The sequence below is a fragment of the Aphelocoma coerulescens genome, chromosome 1 (genome assembly GCF_041296385.1).
Source record: "Aphelocoma coerulescens isolate FSJ_1873_10779 chromosome 1, UR_Acoe_1.0, whole genome shotgun sequence".
NCBI lineage: Eukaryota > Metazoa > Chordata > Aves > Passeriformes > Corvidae > Aphelocoma > Aphelocoma coerulescens.
Window position 1 is genome coordinate 10,803,509 of NC_091013.1, and position 17,432 is coordinate 10,820,940.

General features: G+C 37.7%; 1 protein-coding gene across 11 annotated transcripts in view; it reads left to right on the top strand.

Moving 5' to 3' along the window:
• DMD (dystrophin) overlaps window positions 1-17,432 on the top strand; it is a 1,181,986-nt gene that overhangs the window by 1,002,510 nt on the left and 162,044 nt on the right. For all 11 annotated transcript variants that reach the window (XM_069032076.1, XM_069032238.1, XM_069031841.1 and 8 more), the window contains one exon: window positions 15,129-15,275. In XM_069032076.1, the coding sequence (XP_068888177.1) occupies window positions 15,129-15,275 (147 nt within the window). The remainder of the gene's footprint in view (window positions 1-15,128; window positions 15,276-17,432) is intronic.

The window sequence follows — 17,432 nt, forward strand, 5'->3', positions numbered from 1 at the left end:
TTCATCTTTATAAATTTAAAGCCTAATAGAGTTTTATTTTATTTTTTTGGCCAAGGTTAACCCATAATAAAACTTTGTTATTGCTACTTAGCACTTTTATAGTGCTTCTCATGTTCCAGATAGTATGAGTTAATCTTCTCAGCTTCTTTCTGAGACTGCAATAGAAGTATTATCCCCAGTTTACAAACCGGTCAATTGAATCAGTGAAACTAATTTGTCCAGACAGCAATGCCACTCAAATTATTTGTATTCTCTTTATATTTTACCTGAAAATTGTTTTGTTTTAGTTCAGTTCAACTGTTCATTGGATTAAGAATGACCGTTTTCATCGGTCATGGCAGGAGACACTGTTGCCCATTTCCCAGAGCCACGGCCTTCTCCCCCTCAAGACATGTCAGGGCAGCCACCCAGAAGAATTCAGCCTGAATGCCTGGGAAGGTGGGCACTGCTCATGACAGTTTCCCAGCCTGTGTCTGGTGCTGCTATAGAAACCTGAGACATGTTTAATTTTTAAAGTTTTATTTAACTGTCTCCTTTTCAGCATTTCTTTTTAATATTCTTTCTTCCTACATTAGCTTAAAAAGTAAATCATTGTCACTTGTGGTTGCTAAAATCTACTGTGAGAACTGAATTCCTTCTGTTTCCCACTGTTGAAAGATGTTCTTATTAGATGTAAGAAATCTAGGAATTTACACCTCAAGTAGGACCATGGGAACCTCATGTGGTTTAACAAGTGCAAGGTGCTGTACCTGGGGTGGGGCAACTGCTGGTATCTATCCAGGCTGGGGATGAACAGACCGAGATCAGCCCTGCTGAGAAGGATTTGGGGTAGTTGGTGGGTGAGAGGCTGGACATGTGCTGGCCATGGGTACTCACAGCCCAGAAAACCAAACATGTCGTGGGCTGCATCCGAAACACCATGGGCAGCAGGTGAGAGAGGGGATTTCCCCCCTCTACTCTGTTCTGGTGATACCCCACCCGCAGTGCTGTGTCCAGCTCTGAGGTCCACAGGAAGAACAGGGACCTGTGGAAGCAAGTCCAGGGGCCACCAAGATGAATACAGGGATAGAACACCCCTCTAATCACCACCCTTAGCACAGAGGAAAGGCTGAGAGACTTGGGATTGTTCAGCCTGGAAAATGGGCTTCAGAGTGACCTAATTGTGGCCTTCCAGTACCTGAAGGGAACCTACAGGAAAGAGGGAGACTATTTAGAAGAGCAGGTAGTGACGGGCCAAGGGATAACGGCTTCAAACTTAAAGAGAGTAGGCTTAGATTAGATATTATGAAGAAATTCTTTACTGTGAAGGTGGTGAGACACTGGAACAGTTTGCCTGGATAAGTTGAGGATGCCCCATCCCTGGAAATGTTCAAGGCCAGGTTGGGTGGAGCTCTGAGCAACCTGGTCTAGTGGAAGGTTCCCAGTCCATGACAGAAGGGTTGGAACTAGATGATCTTAAAGGTCTCTTCTGACCCAAGCCATTCTATGGTTCTGTGACTCTGTGTTGACTCGTGGTTTCACCCATGCCTACTCCACACACGTTGTACAGTGTGGTGAAAAGGTGAAGATGTGAATTTCAATATTAATTCAAGACTTGGAACACAGAGCTTTCAACAAAGCCATTGAACAGTCCATCTGACCTGCATTCTTCTGGATATTAGAGACTGAGTGGACTGTAACAACTTCTTTTGTCCTTAAGCTCTATGAAAAACTTTGTCCCCCTTACTAGAGGTAGTAATTATCAACTCTATGAGGCTAAACATTATTAAATACTTACAGGGTAAATTTAAAGACATGAAAGGAGAAAGGCAGGATTTCTTTTTAAATCAAAATAAAGATCTTTATATGCTTTTTGTTAGAAAAAATGAGGATTTTCTGAAGCTTCTTGTCTGAATTGTTTAATGTTGATTAAGTGTCAGAAAACTATCTGTGTTTTAGTAATGTCTGTGCTAAGCTTTTGTATGGATCCATCTTTTTCCTCCTGAGCTACAGGATCTATCTGCTGATATCTGGAAGCTTGAGGTGTTTTGTAATGTTATGATACAGCTGTTGCAATCTTTCTGGTTTAAACGGCTTTCTTTTTTTGTCAATGTGCTGGTTTTAAAACCCAACTGGAAAATAAACCTCACTCAAAGTGCTCCCTTCCCCTTCCCCCTCCCTCTCCTCTCCATAAGAGGGAGACAAAAACAGAGATTCTGAATTAAGAACAGTTTCCTTGAAAAGCAGCATTGAAATAAAAAAAACTAACTAACAGTAAGAGCAATATTAATAACAAAAGTATACAAAAGAGAGAGTGATTTACATGCAAAAAAGTATATTCACTGGCCAAGGCCCTGCGTGACCACAGAGACAAAAGGCAAAAATGGCCCCAGACCCTCCATGGTGCCCTTTTTCTGCCACCCCAGCCAACACCCCAGCCTCTGTGTTTCTTCACAGAGGTGAGAATGCCTACTTCCACCCCTCAGCAATGACATGGATGGTATAGAATAGAACCTAGGCTCACCCATGAGGCTCCCAGCTCCATCCTGCGCACGACCCCCAGCCCGACCCCTGCCCAACCCTTCCCTGGTCTCTCTCATGATTACTGTGAGAAAACCAGCTCTGTCCAGGCCAAAACTAGGACAGTCAGTGAAACATTACATTTCCCTTTAAAATGCCATGCTGCTTTACAGCACAATAGAGATTTGCTTTGTAGCAACTATTTTCTGAGGACAAGGAGTCACTATATAAAGCCTGAAAGATCTTTTGGTAATGAGCATGGGTTATTATTCAACCTTTTCTGTTTGTATATCTAATATACATTGTCTACAAGTTAACTAATAGCAATAGATAATGTGCTATTAATGGTTTAAAAACAATTTGACTGATACAACCTAAGCATTTATGCTTTTCAAGTGCTTTGTAGGTTTTAATGATGCTGACTGAAACCCTACTAAAGGAAAACTTTCTTTGCAAAAATTCCTTTATGTTTCCTGTGTCCTTGGTGCAGTCGATGTTAGGCTTTCAGATCACACCTTGAAATCTTTCAAGTTACTTACAGTTCCTAGGCACTTCATCTCTTCTTGGTTGCAAAGTAACTGAGTAACTGAGTTTGATTATATGGAAAAAATTGGTGTGGAGCTGTTTATGACACTTCAGCCATCATGGGCTCTGCCATGACATGGGTAGAGTTGTTCTTGTAGAGTGAATTACAAGCTAAATTTGTTCATTTACTTTTCCCCCTCCATGGAGAAGAACACAATTTCAAAATAAATGACAAGGCAGTAGCATAGGTTGTATTTGTTCAGGAATCATAAAGCTGTATATCACTTGTTGATTTAAAATAAATAAATAGATCAAAATTTGTAGTAACCAAGTGATCTGTGTTTCACGATAAGTGCATCTATTTATTAGTGTGCTTCTATTTATTAAATTGGACATCCTAGTAAATAAATATTTTCTGCTAGATATAACATTGCTACAACTCACAGCTTTTTCCATTGACAGTTCAGAAAAAAAGAAAATTAATACCTGGCATTGGTTCATTTTTCATTTCTTCTATTCAAATTTTAATAACCTTGTTTTTAAAGAAATACTGAGTTAGTCTTCCAAATTGCAGGAAAAAACTTTTGAAAAATGTAAAGTTTTACTGATTCAGAAATACCGAATTCAGAATGGGAGAGTACTTAAAGGGAATTTGATTTTCTTTCTCCCCTGATGTTTTTTGTTTGAACTATTTTTATCCCAGAAGGGGATTTATATTCTACTGTAGTGCACTCTTGCTTGGTCATTTCTGAGTTTATAAAAATATATAGGATGGAAAATTAAATCAGCTGAAATCCATTTTGTCTCAACACTGCCTGTCCCCAGGAGCACTAAAATCAAATAAAAGTACAGGGTGAGTTTAAAAGCAAGCTAAGTGTAGCATATTGAGCTAGTGGCTGAAAAACCCAGGTTTCAATGGAATTTGAATCAGAGTACACTAAACCCCTCAAAGAAGAAACTAACTCATTTTGAATGAAAAAGATGGAGACTGTTAAACTGTCCTGGGACAGTTCAGCCTTGTATGGTTTTAAATATAAAATGGAGTATAATGCTCTGGCCCATGAATACTTCTCCACTTGGACACTAAGTGAGCTGAGGTGAGCTGAGAGGATTGTCAGTGCTGGGAACCTGCTGTGGCCCAGGTATAGGGCAAACACTCACCTTACTGTGCAAATGGATCCTGATCTGATTTAGCTGCAGCTGCTGCTTGTATAAAACCTTCCCACAACAGAAATTCATCTGACACAGGAGAACTTTTCTCCCTAAGTCATCTCATATTTTCTTCATGCTGCCAGATGTTCTTTTCTGTCTCTTTCACTGGTTATGAGAATTGAGGTTTAACATAAGCCAGTGCTAGCGGGAGACTCTTCTATATGAGGGAATTCTTCAAGAAAATGTCAGGCTGGCATAAGGCCACAGCCTTGTATAAGTGCTGCTCACAGACCAGGGAAACAGACTTTCTCTGTAGGCACAGTTTGCCTTTTCTTGAAATCTGCTTCATACTAAGTGTAAGAAATATGCATGGTGGAGCACATAAGGGGATGGATCATGCTCATAATTCTGGTCATACCTGAGTCCTAATGGGATGCAGCCATGAGTACAGAATGAGCTGGCAGATGTTATTGAGAGGCCACTATCGGTTGTCTCAAAGGTCACAGCAACTGGGAGAAATTCTTGCATCCTGGAAGAGAACAAGCATCACTCTCATCTTCAAGCAGGACAGGAGGAAGGACACAGGGACTTACAGGTTATTCAGCATCACCTAAATCCCTGGGAATGTGATGGAATAGCTAATCTTTTAAACCATCTCCAGGCACATGAAGGACTAGAAAGTTGCATTGAAGGCAAGTCATATGTGAGGTATCACAGTTTGATCCTGGGTCAGTATCATTTAATATCTGCTTTAATGAACTGGTCCCCGGGACAGAGCTCACATTCAGTAATTTCCCACTTGATACAAAAGTGGGAGGAGCAGCCGTTACACCAGATGGCTGTGCTGTCATTCATATAGACCTTGACAGCATGAAGAATTACACTGAGAGGGATAATTCAACAAGGAGAAATTCCAAGTCCTGTTGATGCCTTGAAGTGGCTACCTGAAAAGAGAGGCTAGACAAGATTAAGAGAATAAAAGCAGGTATTTATTTGAAGGGCCTTCAAAGGTACACCGTGGGAGTCAAAAGCCTCCAAGGGGCTCCACCCAAGATGGACCCTGGGTTATGGGTTTTTCACACTTTTATAAGTTTGGTCCATTTGTATATCAGGGTTAATTCTCCAATTATAATTTCAAGTAATTATGCCATTACCCCAAGTTTGCTCTCCCTGTCCAGAGGCTCAGTTGACATATTTAAAGGCATGGGACAACAAGGTGTCCTTGAGTTAAGGTCCAGAGAGGGTTTGTTATGTCTAACCAAAATGTGAGAACGGGAGCTAACAGGCTATATGAAGTTTCAGAGTTACACACTAGGCCGTACAGGATCTGAAAAAGCTAAAAACCTAAGACATCACTGTGTCCTGGGAGGAAGAACCCCAGGTAACAGTACACATTCAAGATCAACTGGCCAGAAAGCAACTCTGCCGAGAAGAGCCTTGGGGTCCTGGTAGACAAACAGCTGATGGGAACACACTGTTAAAATCTAGTTATTACAATTGCTGGGGAGATGACTCTGCCTGAATTAAGGTGCAAACAAGATCACATGCCAAAGTCAATAGTATGGATTTTATGTAACAGTAAAATGTGAGGTGGAGAGATAGAAAGAAATAGAAAAGGATTGAGGGGGAAGAGGGAGGGAAGAAAGAGAGTGAGAGAGAGGATAGAGAGAGAGAGATCAGGTGGAATGATAGTCACCACCCATGGATCCAGCAGTATCCCACTGGTCCTCTTCACCCTGGACTTCTCAGTGGTGGGGGTTCCAAGGTCATTCAAAACTTCTCACCATTTATATGTTTTGGCAAAAAAAGGAATCAGTGCTCATTGGCTACACAGTTCTCTTATTCTGTTGGTTAAATTATTCCCTTGCTTCCAATGCTAATTAGTCCCCTGCTTGTTATTTCTCTGTGTTTGAGTCAGTGGCCTCCTGTCTTGAGTCAGTGGTCTATGGTCTCGTCCCACCAGACCCAGCCACAGCCAGCTTCCAGCACAGCTTCTGAGCTGGCCTTCCCATGGACTCCTTGCTGTGAAACATCCTTCTCCCCCGCCTCATTTAGCTTTCCTTAGATAGACCTGAGATAATTGGACAATAGTACCACCTTTATCTTATCTCAAGTTCCTGTCACGTGGATTAACTCACACTCCAAATTTTGGGAATCCAGAAGGCATATTTGGGATGGTGTGGGCTTTGGTGGTTGCAGATGAGCAGTTGCTTCTTTGTAAGGTTTGCTACAGCAGCAAAGTCCTTCAGTGATATTAACAGCATTTGAACAAATTATAATCTTTAAGTCTCTTACACACACCCTCTTGGCAAAGAAGGCTGACAGCACCCTGGGGTGAATTAGGCAGAACACTGCCAGCAATTTGAGGGAGGTGAGCCTTCCTCTCTCCTCAGCCTTGGTCCCACCTGGGGGGCTGGGTCCAGTTTTGGGGTCCCAGGTATGAGAGAGGTATGGACTTCACTGGAATAGGGCCAGTGCAGACCACAAATACAGTCACAGGACTGAAGCATCCTTCCTGTGAGGAGAGGCTGAGAGAACTGGGACAGGTCAGCCTTGAGACCCAAGGCAGCTCCGTATCTTACCAATGTGTATAAATTCCTTATGAGATGGAATGAAGAGAAAGCTGGACTCTTCTTAGTACTGTCCACTGTCAGAAGAGACAATGGGCACAAGTTAAAACCCATAAAGATTCACCTGAATATGAGAAGAGACACATGTGGCTGTTCAAACACTTGCACAGATTGCCCAGACAAGTGGTGGAGTGTCAATCCTTGGAGATATTTTAAACCTGACTAGACATGGTCCTGAGCAACTGGCCCTGCTCTGAGCAGAGGGGCTGGGCTAGATGACCTCAAGAGTTGCCTTCCATCTTCAGCCAGTCTGTGATGGCAGTTTACAGTTTTGTGAGAATGCAAACATTTTTTAGTGCATGCCTTTGCAACGATTTTCAGTAGACATACAAAATGATTTAGAAACCATTATGCATTTATACACTAAGAACAGTAAGAAATTTGTGTTCTTGCCTTCAGTTTTTGTACATGTCCAAGCTTGCATGGTGTTGAAAAGTTTATTAAGAAGTGCAAAACATTTAATTCCTAAATATAGTTGCTACAGTGATTAGTCCTGTATAAAGTCTAGATATGAGCGGCCTAAATAGTAAATACCATTGCTGGGAAACTAGCGACGATTTTCAAATTTTTTGATTTTTTTTTCCTTCCTTTACAAAAGGCTAAGAAAAATTGTTTTAAATTCCTCATGTTTAGGCTTGTAAAAATGAACATTTGTGAAAGAGGATGCTATCTTCTGAGGTACTGCATTTACTGTCTTTGGGGGAAACTAACTTCAGGATCAATTTTAATTTCCAGTGTTGTGCTCTAAGCTAAGCACAGTGTTCAAATCAAAGGCTGGTGTTGCTATAATTGCCAGTCCATAAAATTTGAGAAATAAAAAAGCTAGAGATTATGCCAAATTGCCTTTAACATCTTAGACAGGCATCATGCCAGTTTCATCCATAAGCAAATAGATAGAGACTCATTTCCAGAAGCTGGCATTGAACATTTAAATCATTTGATGCATTGGTGAAATGAACTCTAAAGTCTCCTTTAACTCCTGTTTGCAACAAGAGAAGGGTACTGCAGTATATGCACTGTGAGATTCATGGTCCCTCCACTCATGAGTATGGGAAACACTAATGAGCCTTGATTTTTACCAGTGTGTTCAGGGTGACTCAGGACAATATAGCTGGGAAAAAATATCACACAATAAAAGTGGAGTAATTGTCCATACGTGGTCTCACGTACAATTTTCTAAACCTGTTTACAAGTCCAAGTGTTGTTAAGGAACACAAAGAACAAAATAACACAAAAAATGGATCTGCTCCCAAGCTATTTTTCACACCAGAAATGTTTCAGGTAAGCAGGAGCCAATAGGACTATTGAATGTATTTTAAATCATAATTGAAAAGTTTAATAGCTTGTTTTATTTTCTGATCGAACAATTGCATACCAATTGCAAATAAATAATTATTAGGTGTTGTCTGTTTATCGAATACAATTTTTAAGACAAATATAGCTAAACTCAATCTCAGTACTACTGAGGTGTACATAAGGATGTATGACTTTGTATGTGCCTGCTGTTATTTCCCTTTGTCAGTGTGGTGAATACTAAGCAGCAATGATTTCATACTCTTAATACAGCTGCATAATTGCTACTTGTTCTGACAAGGCACTGTTGTGGACTACATCTAAATATAAGTGGTAGGTGTTGGGATCAGTAGGAATAAGGACAGTAAGTATAAAAAAGCAATTTTAGTGATCCACTGGCATTTTTCAGTAGCAGACAATAAATAAAAAACATTCTGCATTTCAGTGTTTCTCTGTGCATAAGGAATGCATACTGTTCTGGGAATACACTTCCTCTTCAGGGTGTATTTTCCAAATGGCTTAATGGGCTTTAGTCACACTATTCCATTAATAACAGAGCCGGAAGTTACAGGCACTTGATTCAATTTTGGTTGGATTCCTCTGTTGGAAAACTCTGTGTTTGACTTGTCAGCCAGCAGTTGTACATGTGGTTAAGAGAGAAGGGGGTTAAGAAATGGAAGATGTGCATTGTAGAGCCAGTGTTCCTTCCTGAACTTTATTATGAATTTGGCTACAAAAATTCCATTAAGCTAGAAAAGCATATAATGTTTATTATATATCTCTTATAAAAATGTACTATATATTCTATATATGTATGTTTATATATAAGTATATATAAATATATATGATCTATAAGTATGTACAACTAGTATAAAATACGTGATATTGATATTGAAATAAGCTTGTTTTCTTTTTTTTTTTTTACTCTTCTACTTGAATGATTAGTGAATTTTCTTTCAGATTTTATGGAACCAATGTATGAATCCTAAAAGAAAAAGCAATCCTTTTCATGGCATTGTCTAAAACCATCCCCCTTTGGTGAATCTTTAAATAAAAAGACCTAGATTTTTAAATTTTTTCTCTCTTCTGAACATTGGGCAGCCTTCCAAAGCAGAAATCAGTCTGTGTTAGGGTTCCTTAAATAAAAGATAGGATGAACCCACACACATAGCATGTGAAATGTGGAAGAAAAGACATCTGAAAAAAACCTAGTCAACAAATTTTCATTAATGGAATTGGTATTCTGGAAAGAGGTGAGGGCTATCTTGTGGCTTTTACTACCTTGGAATAGGATACCCAAAACACAAACAAACTTAATGGAAAATATGCAGAAAAGGACTTGCAAATAATTGTGGGAGGCTTATCCTGCATCTTCTAAAATATGTTAGAAGCTGATCTGTAGTTACAGACACTAGCCTAAAATCCTTTTGGAATTGAAGCTCCAGCACTAAATAGAAAATACATAAGAAACTCCAAGAGAATAACCCGTAGGGAAAAGATTTGGCTTGGTTCTGGGCACTGCAAGTTCAAAACACTGCTATCATAATAGGGATCATTATGAACTAAAGGTCAGCATCTCTGCAGGGACAAAAATAACCCAAAAATTCCACTACAGCAGTGTTTAGTTTTCAGAAAGAAAGCTGCACACAAATGAGGAAGCCTGCTGAAAAGGAATCAAAAAGACAAAGTTTGTGAAGGCAGCACAGAGGCACTACACTGCATCCAGAGAACCAATCCATACTGTCCAAATGAATTCAGAAAGACCTGGAAAGATGGGGTGGATAAAGAAAAATCATAAAGAAACCTATTAGGAGCAAAAATACGAAGAAAAAATAGTCTTGATTAAGATCTGGTTAAATCACCAGAACCAGATGGCTGTTTGGTCAAGTGTTCTAGTAAAATAGCTGTATCTATTAACAGCATTTTCTTATTTAAAATCAGGGGGCTTTAATGAGGAATGATGAGAGACACACATGGTGATAATTTTCAAATAGTGCATGTAGTCAGGCTTGTGGACCTATGACCAGGAAATTGGGAAAGGATATTCTGTAGAGGAGATAACAGTTTTGTAAAAGTAGGTGTGCCTTACATCTCCTACTGTGCCTTTAAGGAAATATGAAACTATTGTTTAAGGGGTATAGGCCATTTGCTATTTCCCAGAGATTTTAAGGAAGTCTTCCAGCAAAGAAACTATGTTCCAGAGAGACAACAGAGAAGGTCTTCAGGTGGATAAATAACCAATTATCTGATAATTTCCTGTAGAAGATGGAAAACAAAAAGCACAGGTCAGTTTTCCCAAAGAGGAAGATTATGTACTCCAGAAGGTCTGCTCTGTCCAGCATGTACATAAATGAGCTGGAAAGGAAAATTATTAATGCAGTGGCACATCTTGATGATACAAACCTATTAAAAGTACTTAAGGTGAGGACAGATTGCAAACAGATATGGAAAGCCTTCACAGTACTGACTGCCAGCAAAGTGATAGCAGACAAAATCAAATGCTGGTAAATCTCAAGCAAAATGTAGAAAAAGCTATCCCAAATTTCTGTGTACAGTAGTGATCTCTTTAGGGCTTTCAAACATAGCTTTAGCACTCATGAAAGAGGTCTTGAAATCATAACAGAAGTCCTCTGAAAACATCACATCAATACTCAGGACTGTTCAGAAAGACAAATTAAATGCTAGGAATTACTGAAAATTACTGAAAAAGCAGAAAATATCATGGTGCTGCAGTGTAAGTGCCTGTTGTATCTATAACATATATATAGTAGGAAGTGTTTGGGATCCCCAATCTAAAAACAGTTATAACAGACTAGATACAAGGTATTCAAGGACAGAATAAATGGTGTTGGACTGGGGTTTGTCATACTTCTCATGTGTCGGGTAACTGCCTGCATGTGAGCTAGTTGCCTAGGCTCCCAGTATAGTCAATGAAAATCTGATCATTCCTGTTTTGCAATTCAGAATGTGATTATTGCCATCCTATAGTAAAACCTCACATTATGTTCAACTCCTGGTTTTGTTTAGCTATGGAGTATAAAGGGACCATGTAAATATAAAGGCAACTTGCTCAGATGTAAATAGCTTATAGATACCCACATTTAATCAAATATATCTGTCTTTGCATCTTAAGCATAAAGAAGGAAAAAACATGATGGAGGCCTTGTACATCCTGACATGACACAAAGTCCACTAGGAATGGTTGATCTCTGTCTCCTATGAGCTAAGAATTAGGGAGGGTCACAAGTGGGTCTCCAGAAATAGGTTTAAAAAACTCAAAAACTCTAACCTAAATGTAAAACTTACCATAGGATATTTTGGATCATAAAAGCCTACATGAGCCTACATGAGTCCAAAAATCAAGTATGTAATTTCTTGGAAAAGATTCCATCAAGATCTGTTTGACATAAAAATATGGCTTCTGGCTCCATAATCTCTGAGACTCAAATTGCTGAGCTGGAAGTTTACAAGAGATGGGGAAGCTGATGCTTTCCCTTACTTTCTTCCTTAAGCAATTGTATTGGCTATTATCAGACAAGGGACTGGGCAAGATGGGCTCTTCATTTGACTGATTATGGCCACTGTATGTTCTCTAGACTTTTAGTATTTGTCTGCTTAGGGTGTCTGTGGTATGTGTCTTCTAGAGTCATTGCTCATTTTCCAAGGCATTTTGAAATATTTTCTAACAAGACTGTATGGATCATTTAAAATCCAATCTACCACCTACAGTATCACAAACCATTGAAATTCTGTCTTGCATAAGGACAGTTATAATGAAGATAATTTGGGGCAGGTTGTCCTATCACTGTTCATACTGTGAGCTCATTTTCACTCGAAGCAATTTAATGGGTACATCTCCTAATGGTAGTAATACACTACTACTCACCATGTATGTTTGTTTTTAAATTACCAGCAATATAATTCTTTAATTTTTTTCAACATAAACCTATTATATGTATGGTTGTCTTTATGCAGATGGAAAAATATGGAAAAAATATCAGTCTTGTATTATATAAAATGATTATTAAAAATATAAATATTTCTGCAACACATTTCCAGGAAAAAGTCTAAATTTCTGCTTCTACAGATGCTTAGCTTTAGAATCATGTATGCTGACTGATGGACTGGTTGTCTGTGACAAACTGCTGCTTAAAGACAGTTTACAGTTGTTGACTTCTCAATAAGACAAAGTCATATTCCAAATCTTTCTGTGGTTATTGTTCTCTTTCCTGTATAAAGTTTTTTAATTGTAAGCTTACTGGCATTAATTAGATAGCTGTTCATTGACTAGCATTCCTTTTTTTGTTCTTGGCATTCATCATATTTGGATTTCTCCAACTAATAAAAGCAGTAGCAAAAATTCAGATTTAGCGATAATAGAATAAAGAATATCAAATTTAAAAGCAAAAGTTGTTGTATTTTGTGCATTGGAAAATTAGTATCACACTGAAAAAATCATTATCCTTGCAGCACAAAAAAATTAATTAAGATATCGATTGAAGAGAAGGCAGAAGATGAATTTTCTTTTTTACTTCCATATCCATTTCTGTGATTTCATTTCTTTCGGTATGGGTTGCTTATGTAGCCTTTCTGGTCCATAAAATAACTTGAAAACAGAAAATATGCTGACTAATTATGAAGGGTTTTCTATTTCACCTTAATTTGGGTATAGTGGCTGTGTGATTTACCTAATAACCTCTGTCAGTATTCTAGTGAGACCAGTACTTTCAAGTCCACAATGCAGATGCAAATAATTGGTCTGAAACCAGTAAGATACTTTAATAAATGTTTAAAAACAAGCGCCTGATACGGCCCATGTGCTTTGCTTAAGCAGTGATGTTTTTCAATCAGAAACCTGATCCTAATCCCATAAAAATAATAGAAAATTAACTCAATTTAATACAGGAACTACATTAAAGTGCATTGTAATGTGGGAACTGATCTTTGCATCTATTGATCAGCATTTATTCTATCAGTGTTCTTTATTTTATATATTTATTTATTGTGTGTATTTAATTTTTATTACATATATTTCCTTTGTTATATATTTTATGTTATAAGATATCTAAATATATACACATGTATATTTATATTTTCATGCAAATTGGTCATTGGTGACGATTGATGAGAGGTGTTCTCTCATCTTGGAAGCCAAGCAACACTGGAAGAACTGAGTTGATCATCCCAAGTGTAAGCCACAGAGTCATGACCAGGCACCTTGGGCCATGAAAATAGCAGATCACAGAAAAAAAAAGCAGTAAAACAACTATTTGTAAGTGAAGTGCTCAGATAGTGGTGTATATATTTCTTCAGCCTTTGAGGCCTTTACTTTACAACAACAAATGTCTACTTTAACAGCATATTGTTTGTTCTCTGAACTCAATTGCTAACTGAAAAGTTCAGGGTAAGCACATATATAATTCTCTGGGGTAAAACCAAACGTGAGCTGTCTTCCTTTTCTTTGTATTATGGACCTTGCTCAGCACTAAACTGTAAATCAGTTCTCGCCAGTAACGTCAGTTCTACTCCAGTGGTATAAAACTGGTGAAATGGGGAAGTCAGCTGTGGTCATGAACTTGATGGATGCATGTTCTCTCACACTGTGGTATTTACATAGTTCTCTGCACCTCCTTTACAAAATACACATCCCTTCTGATGGTGTATTTTAAAGATTGATCATTAGAGTCATTCACTGTATGAGTACCACTTAAGTCAGTCTAACTCCTTATGTTGTAGGGTAATTTAACATAATTGATGGAAGTCAAGTCTGGTTTTAAAAGACATTTGAAGAACAATTTTTCAATTATGTTTACCTTTAGTGCTCTTCATGGCATTCTAATGTCTACGAATGTCTTCATATTATTTACTCTCAAGAGTCACTGAAATACTGGATGTGCTTTTTTTTACCTTATTTTGCATCATGTGTTGATGAAAAGATTACTAGGCAATAATTTCAGGTTATTTGATAATCTAAACTGAGATGGAGACCACATGTGGTTTGTATTAAAAATGCTGAGAGAAAGGAGCTAGAGAGCAGACTAATATAGCAAGTAAATTATTCTGCCTTTGTGTGCAGACATCATATGGCAATATAACATGCTCCTGAGAATGACAGAATTTGTCCTTTAGAAATGACTCATTGTTGCATTTTGACATATTTTATCACATTAAAGATTCATAAATGTCTCCTTAGAAAAGATAGATATGGAGCAGTGGAAGATCTACATAGAGATTCTTCTCTTTGATAAAGTCATGGTGCCCTGAATTTATCTGAATGTACCCAGATGCATCATGGAAACATCCTTATCAGGTTGTTGATTTTAAAAAGAAGTTTGTAACTAGCAGTTTCTGGTCTTCACATACATTACTGAAATTATTAGCTGGACTGCTTTACTGCATTAAAAGGTTATCTTAAAAGAAACTTTATTTTGGTTTTTCTTTTAAATATGAGGCATGTAAGCCAGTTTGGGATGCATAACAAATTTTTTTGTCTTTTTGTCTCTGTCTCTCTTTTTTTTTTTTTTGGACTTCCCATTATTAACCTTTTTATGTATAACACACAAGGTACCCATGGTAAAATCATGGCTTTATAGGGGTCTGTAATAGTTTAATAATTTTTTCATTTGTTGTATTTGGGAACAGCTGTCTTCCTCTGTTTTCCTGTGTACTCATCACTCCCATGCATCCTGAATGAACACGTTACACACAAGTAAAGGATGAAGCAGGAGACAAGCGTGCTCTGCAGTGCATCTCCCAGTGGGTCTGCTGGTTAGAAATTTGGCTTAACTGGCCAAAAGTGGCTATGAAGGTTCCAAATTCATAGCACCTTCTGAAATGCTGGGCCTTACACTTGAGACCTAAAGTCCATTTGAAGTTAAATAAACAGACTGGTAACCGAATCATGACTGTAGGCTCTTTCCATTCAGCTTGGCTTGTAGTATCTTTACATTACTAACCAGCTGGTACTGGAGCTAACAGTTCTTTAAGTTAGTGCTTATATTTATTCATCTTTATATTTGATTCACACAGGTTTATCGAGCAGAACTTGTTCCCCTTAAAGAAAAGGTGCATCACGTCAATGAGCTCGCTCACCGCTTCACTCCCTCCGATATTCAACTCTCCCAGTACAATCTCAGCTGTGTGGAAGACCTGAACACAAGGTGGAAGGTGCTACAGGTATATTTCACATGATTTTTTTCTTTATGCTGCATTTAAGTAAATATTTCTATTCCTCTGTGCTTTGTTCCCTGTAGGATAGCACCAAAGCCGTACTAAGGAATGAAAGATGAGAAAGCCCAAGAAAATGTTTAGTTGTTATCATTCATAAATGCATTAGACAGAGGCCCAAGTGATACTGTAGATGGTTCAAAAATATAAAGGGCAAGCCACATGTTTTGCACACATTTCAAAAATAATATGTTCTTTTCCACAGAGCTCCGGAAACATTGTGAACAATTCACTTTTCACTGTAAATTATTGCTTTTATTTATCAAATCCAGATATTTGAAAAACAAATTTTTTCGTCTTCTCTGAAGACACTCGGAGACAGTATGTCAGGGTAAGATGTTATTGCTGATAGAACAGATAGTTAATTGAAATATTATGGTTTACTGTCTTTTTTCATATTTACTTAAATGTCATCTGGAAGATACAGAGAGTAAGGTGAAAGCACTCCAGTAAATTTTTAAACACATCCTAAGGGGAAAAGACATAAGTAACTTTGAAGGATTATTATATACTAAAGGCCAAGTTGTGACCCTTGGAAAGAGGAGATGCATCTGTTCTTATAATATAATTTTTCTACTTAAAAGAGAGCAGATTTTGAAATGTATTGAGAGGCAGAGCTCATTTTGTTAGAAGAGAATAAGGTAGCATAAACTAAAATAGAATAGTTCACTTGGAACAAATGTACAATTATTTAGTCCAACTGTTCAGGCACTCACGCCCGAGTGGCACTTTTAAAAATATTATATATTTTTCCATCTTAGGGCTAGACCTATTTATGTATGACCAGCACTCCAGTTAGGTGTGATACCCTTTATAGAAAATTGAAATTTTGGCCATGAAATAGGAAAAGCAAAAATGAAAATTGTTTTTGTTTCACGCAAAACCATTCTCCTTCTAAGGTATGCTCCTGTTGTTTATTTCTGGTTTTCCAGTTGTCCAGTATGTTTCCTTTTCATTCAGGTGTTTTTTGGTTTGTTTTTTTTTTCAATTTATTAATTGCCTTTGTTATGCTATTGTCACCTAAAATATTGACTTACTACTTTAGTATTTTCATCAATTTTTTTCTATATATTTCAGTGTATTTTCATGTGTCTTTCTTTTATACTGGTTGTATTTTCTCTTAGGCTTCTCTTAATTCTTATTTTTGAAAAGAAATTCTTTCTGTGTTCCTACTCTTCTCTGTCTTTCCCCATCTTGCTTCCCTTATTTCTGTTTGAGGTTTTTTTCTGTACTCCCCTTGCTTCTTTTCTTAGTTTACTTCTCTTTTTCTCCCTCCTCCAAGGTTAGGTATCTCTCTCTCTCTCCTTGCCATATTCGTAATGGGGAAAATTTTTCTTAGCCATGTACCCCACTTCCTAGAAAATATCACTGCAGGAAAATCATAAAGTAGAGAGTTCTGTGCTGTTGCTTGCCAGAAAGATACCCATCCTTGGTTATGTGTAAGAAAAGTGCATAAAGACATAAAATTTATCACATCTGAAACACCAGCAAAATCTAGTGTTACGAGAAAGTTTAAGAGCATTTTGTAAAGGAGGAAATCATGTCTCAATTGTTTCTTTATTCACACTGGGAACTTGCATAAGATTGGAGGAGGAAATGTATCATCTTAAGCCAAATCTTTCTGAGATTTAATGTTATATTGATTTTATAACCATAAGATAAGGCCAGATGTAGACACTCATTTGCAGTATTGCACAGGGGTTCTACAGTGAGATTAGATGTTAGTGAATAGAATCAAATATTCCTCCAGAATCTTCCCAGAACTTCATTTGTATTTATGCAGTAAGGCATGTTTTCCATTAATTTACCTGGTTTGTATTCAATTTGAGTGAGTATACTCCAGAGTATTACTGGAAAAAAAATATATAGAAAGCACTCAACCACTCATAGATTCAACCAGTCCTGGTTTTGACATGTGTGGAGTGCATTTCATTAATGAAAGCTGATGTACTCAGCTCAGTCACTGAAAACTGTGTCATCTTCTGTGGAGTTTGAGCAATATAAAAATAATTAGCTTCATGTAATAGAGTAGTTCTGAGGAAAACATGCTGTTTACTTTTTTATTTTTCTTAAATATGAAAGGAGATGAAATCCTTCTAAGGAGCT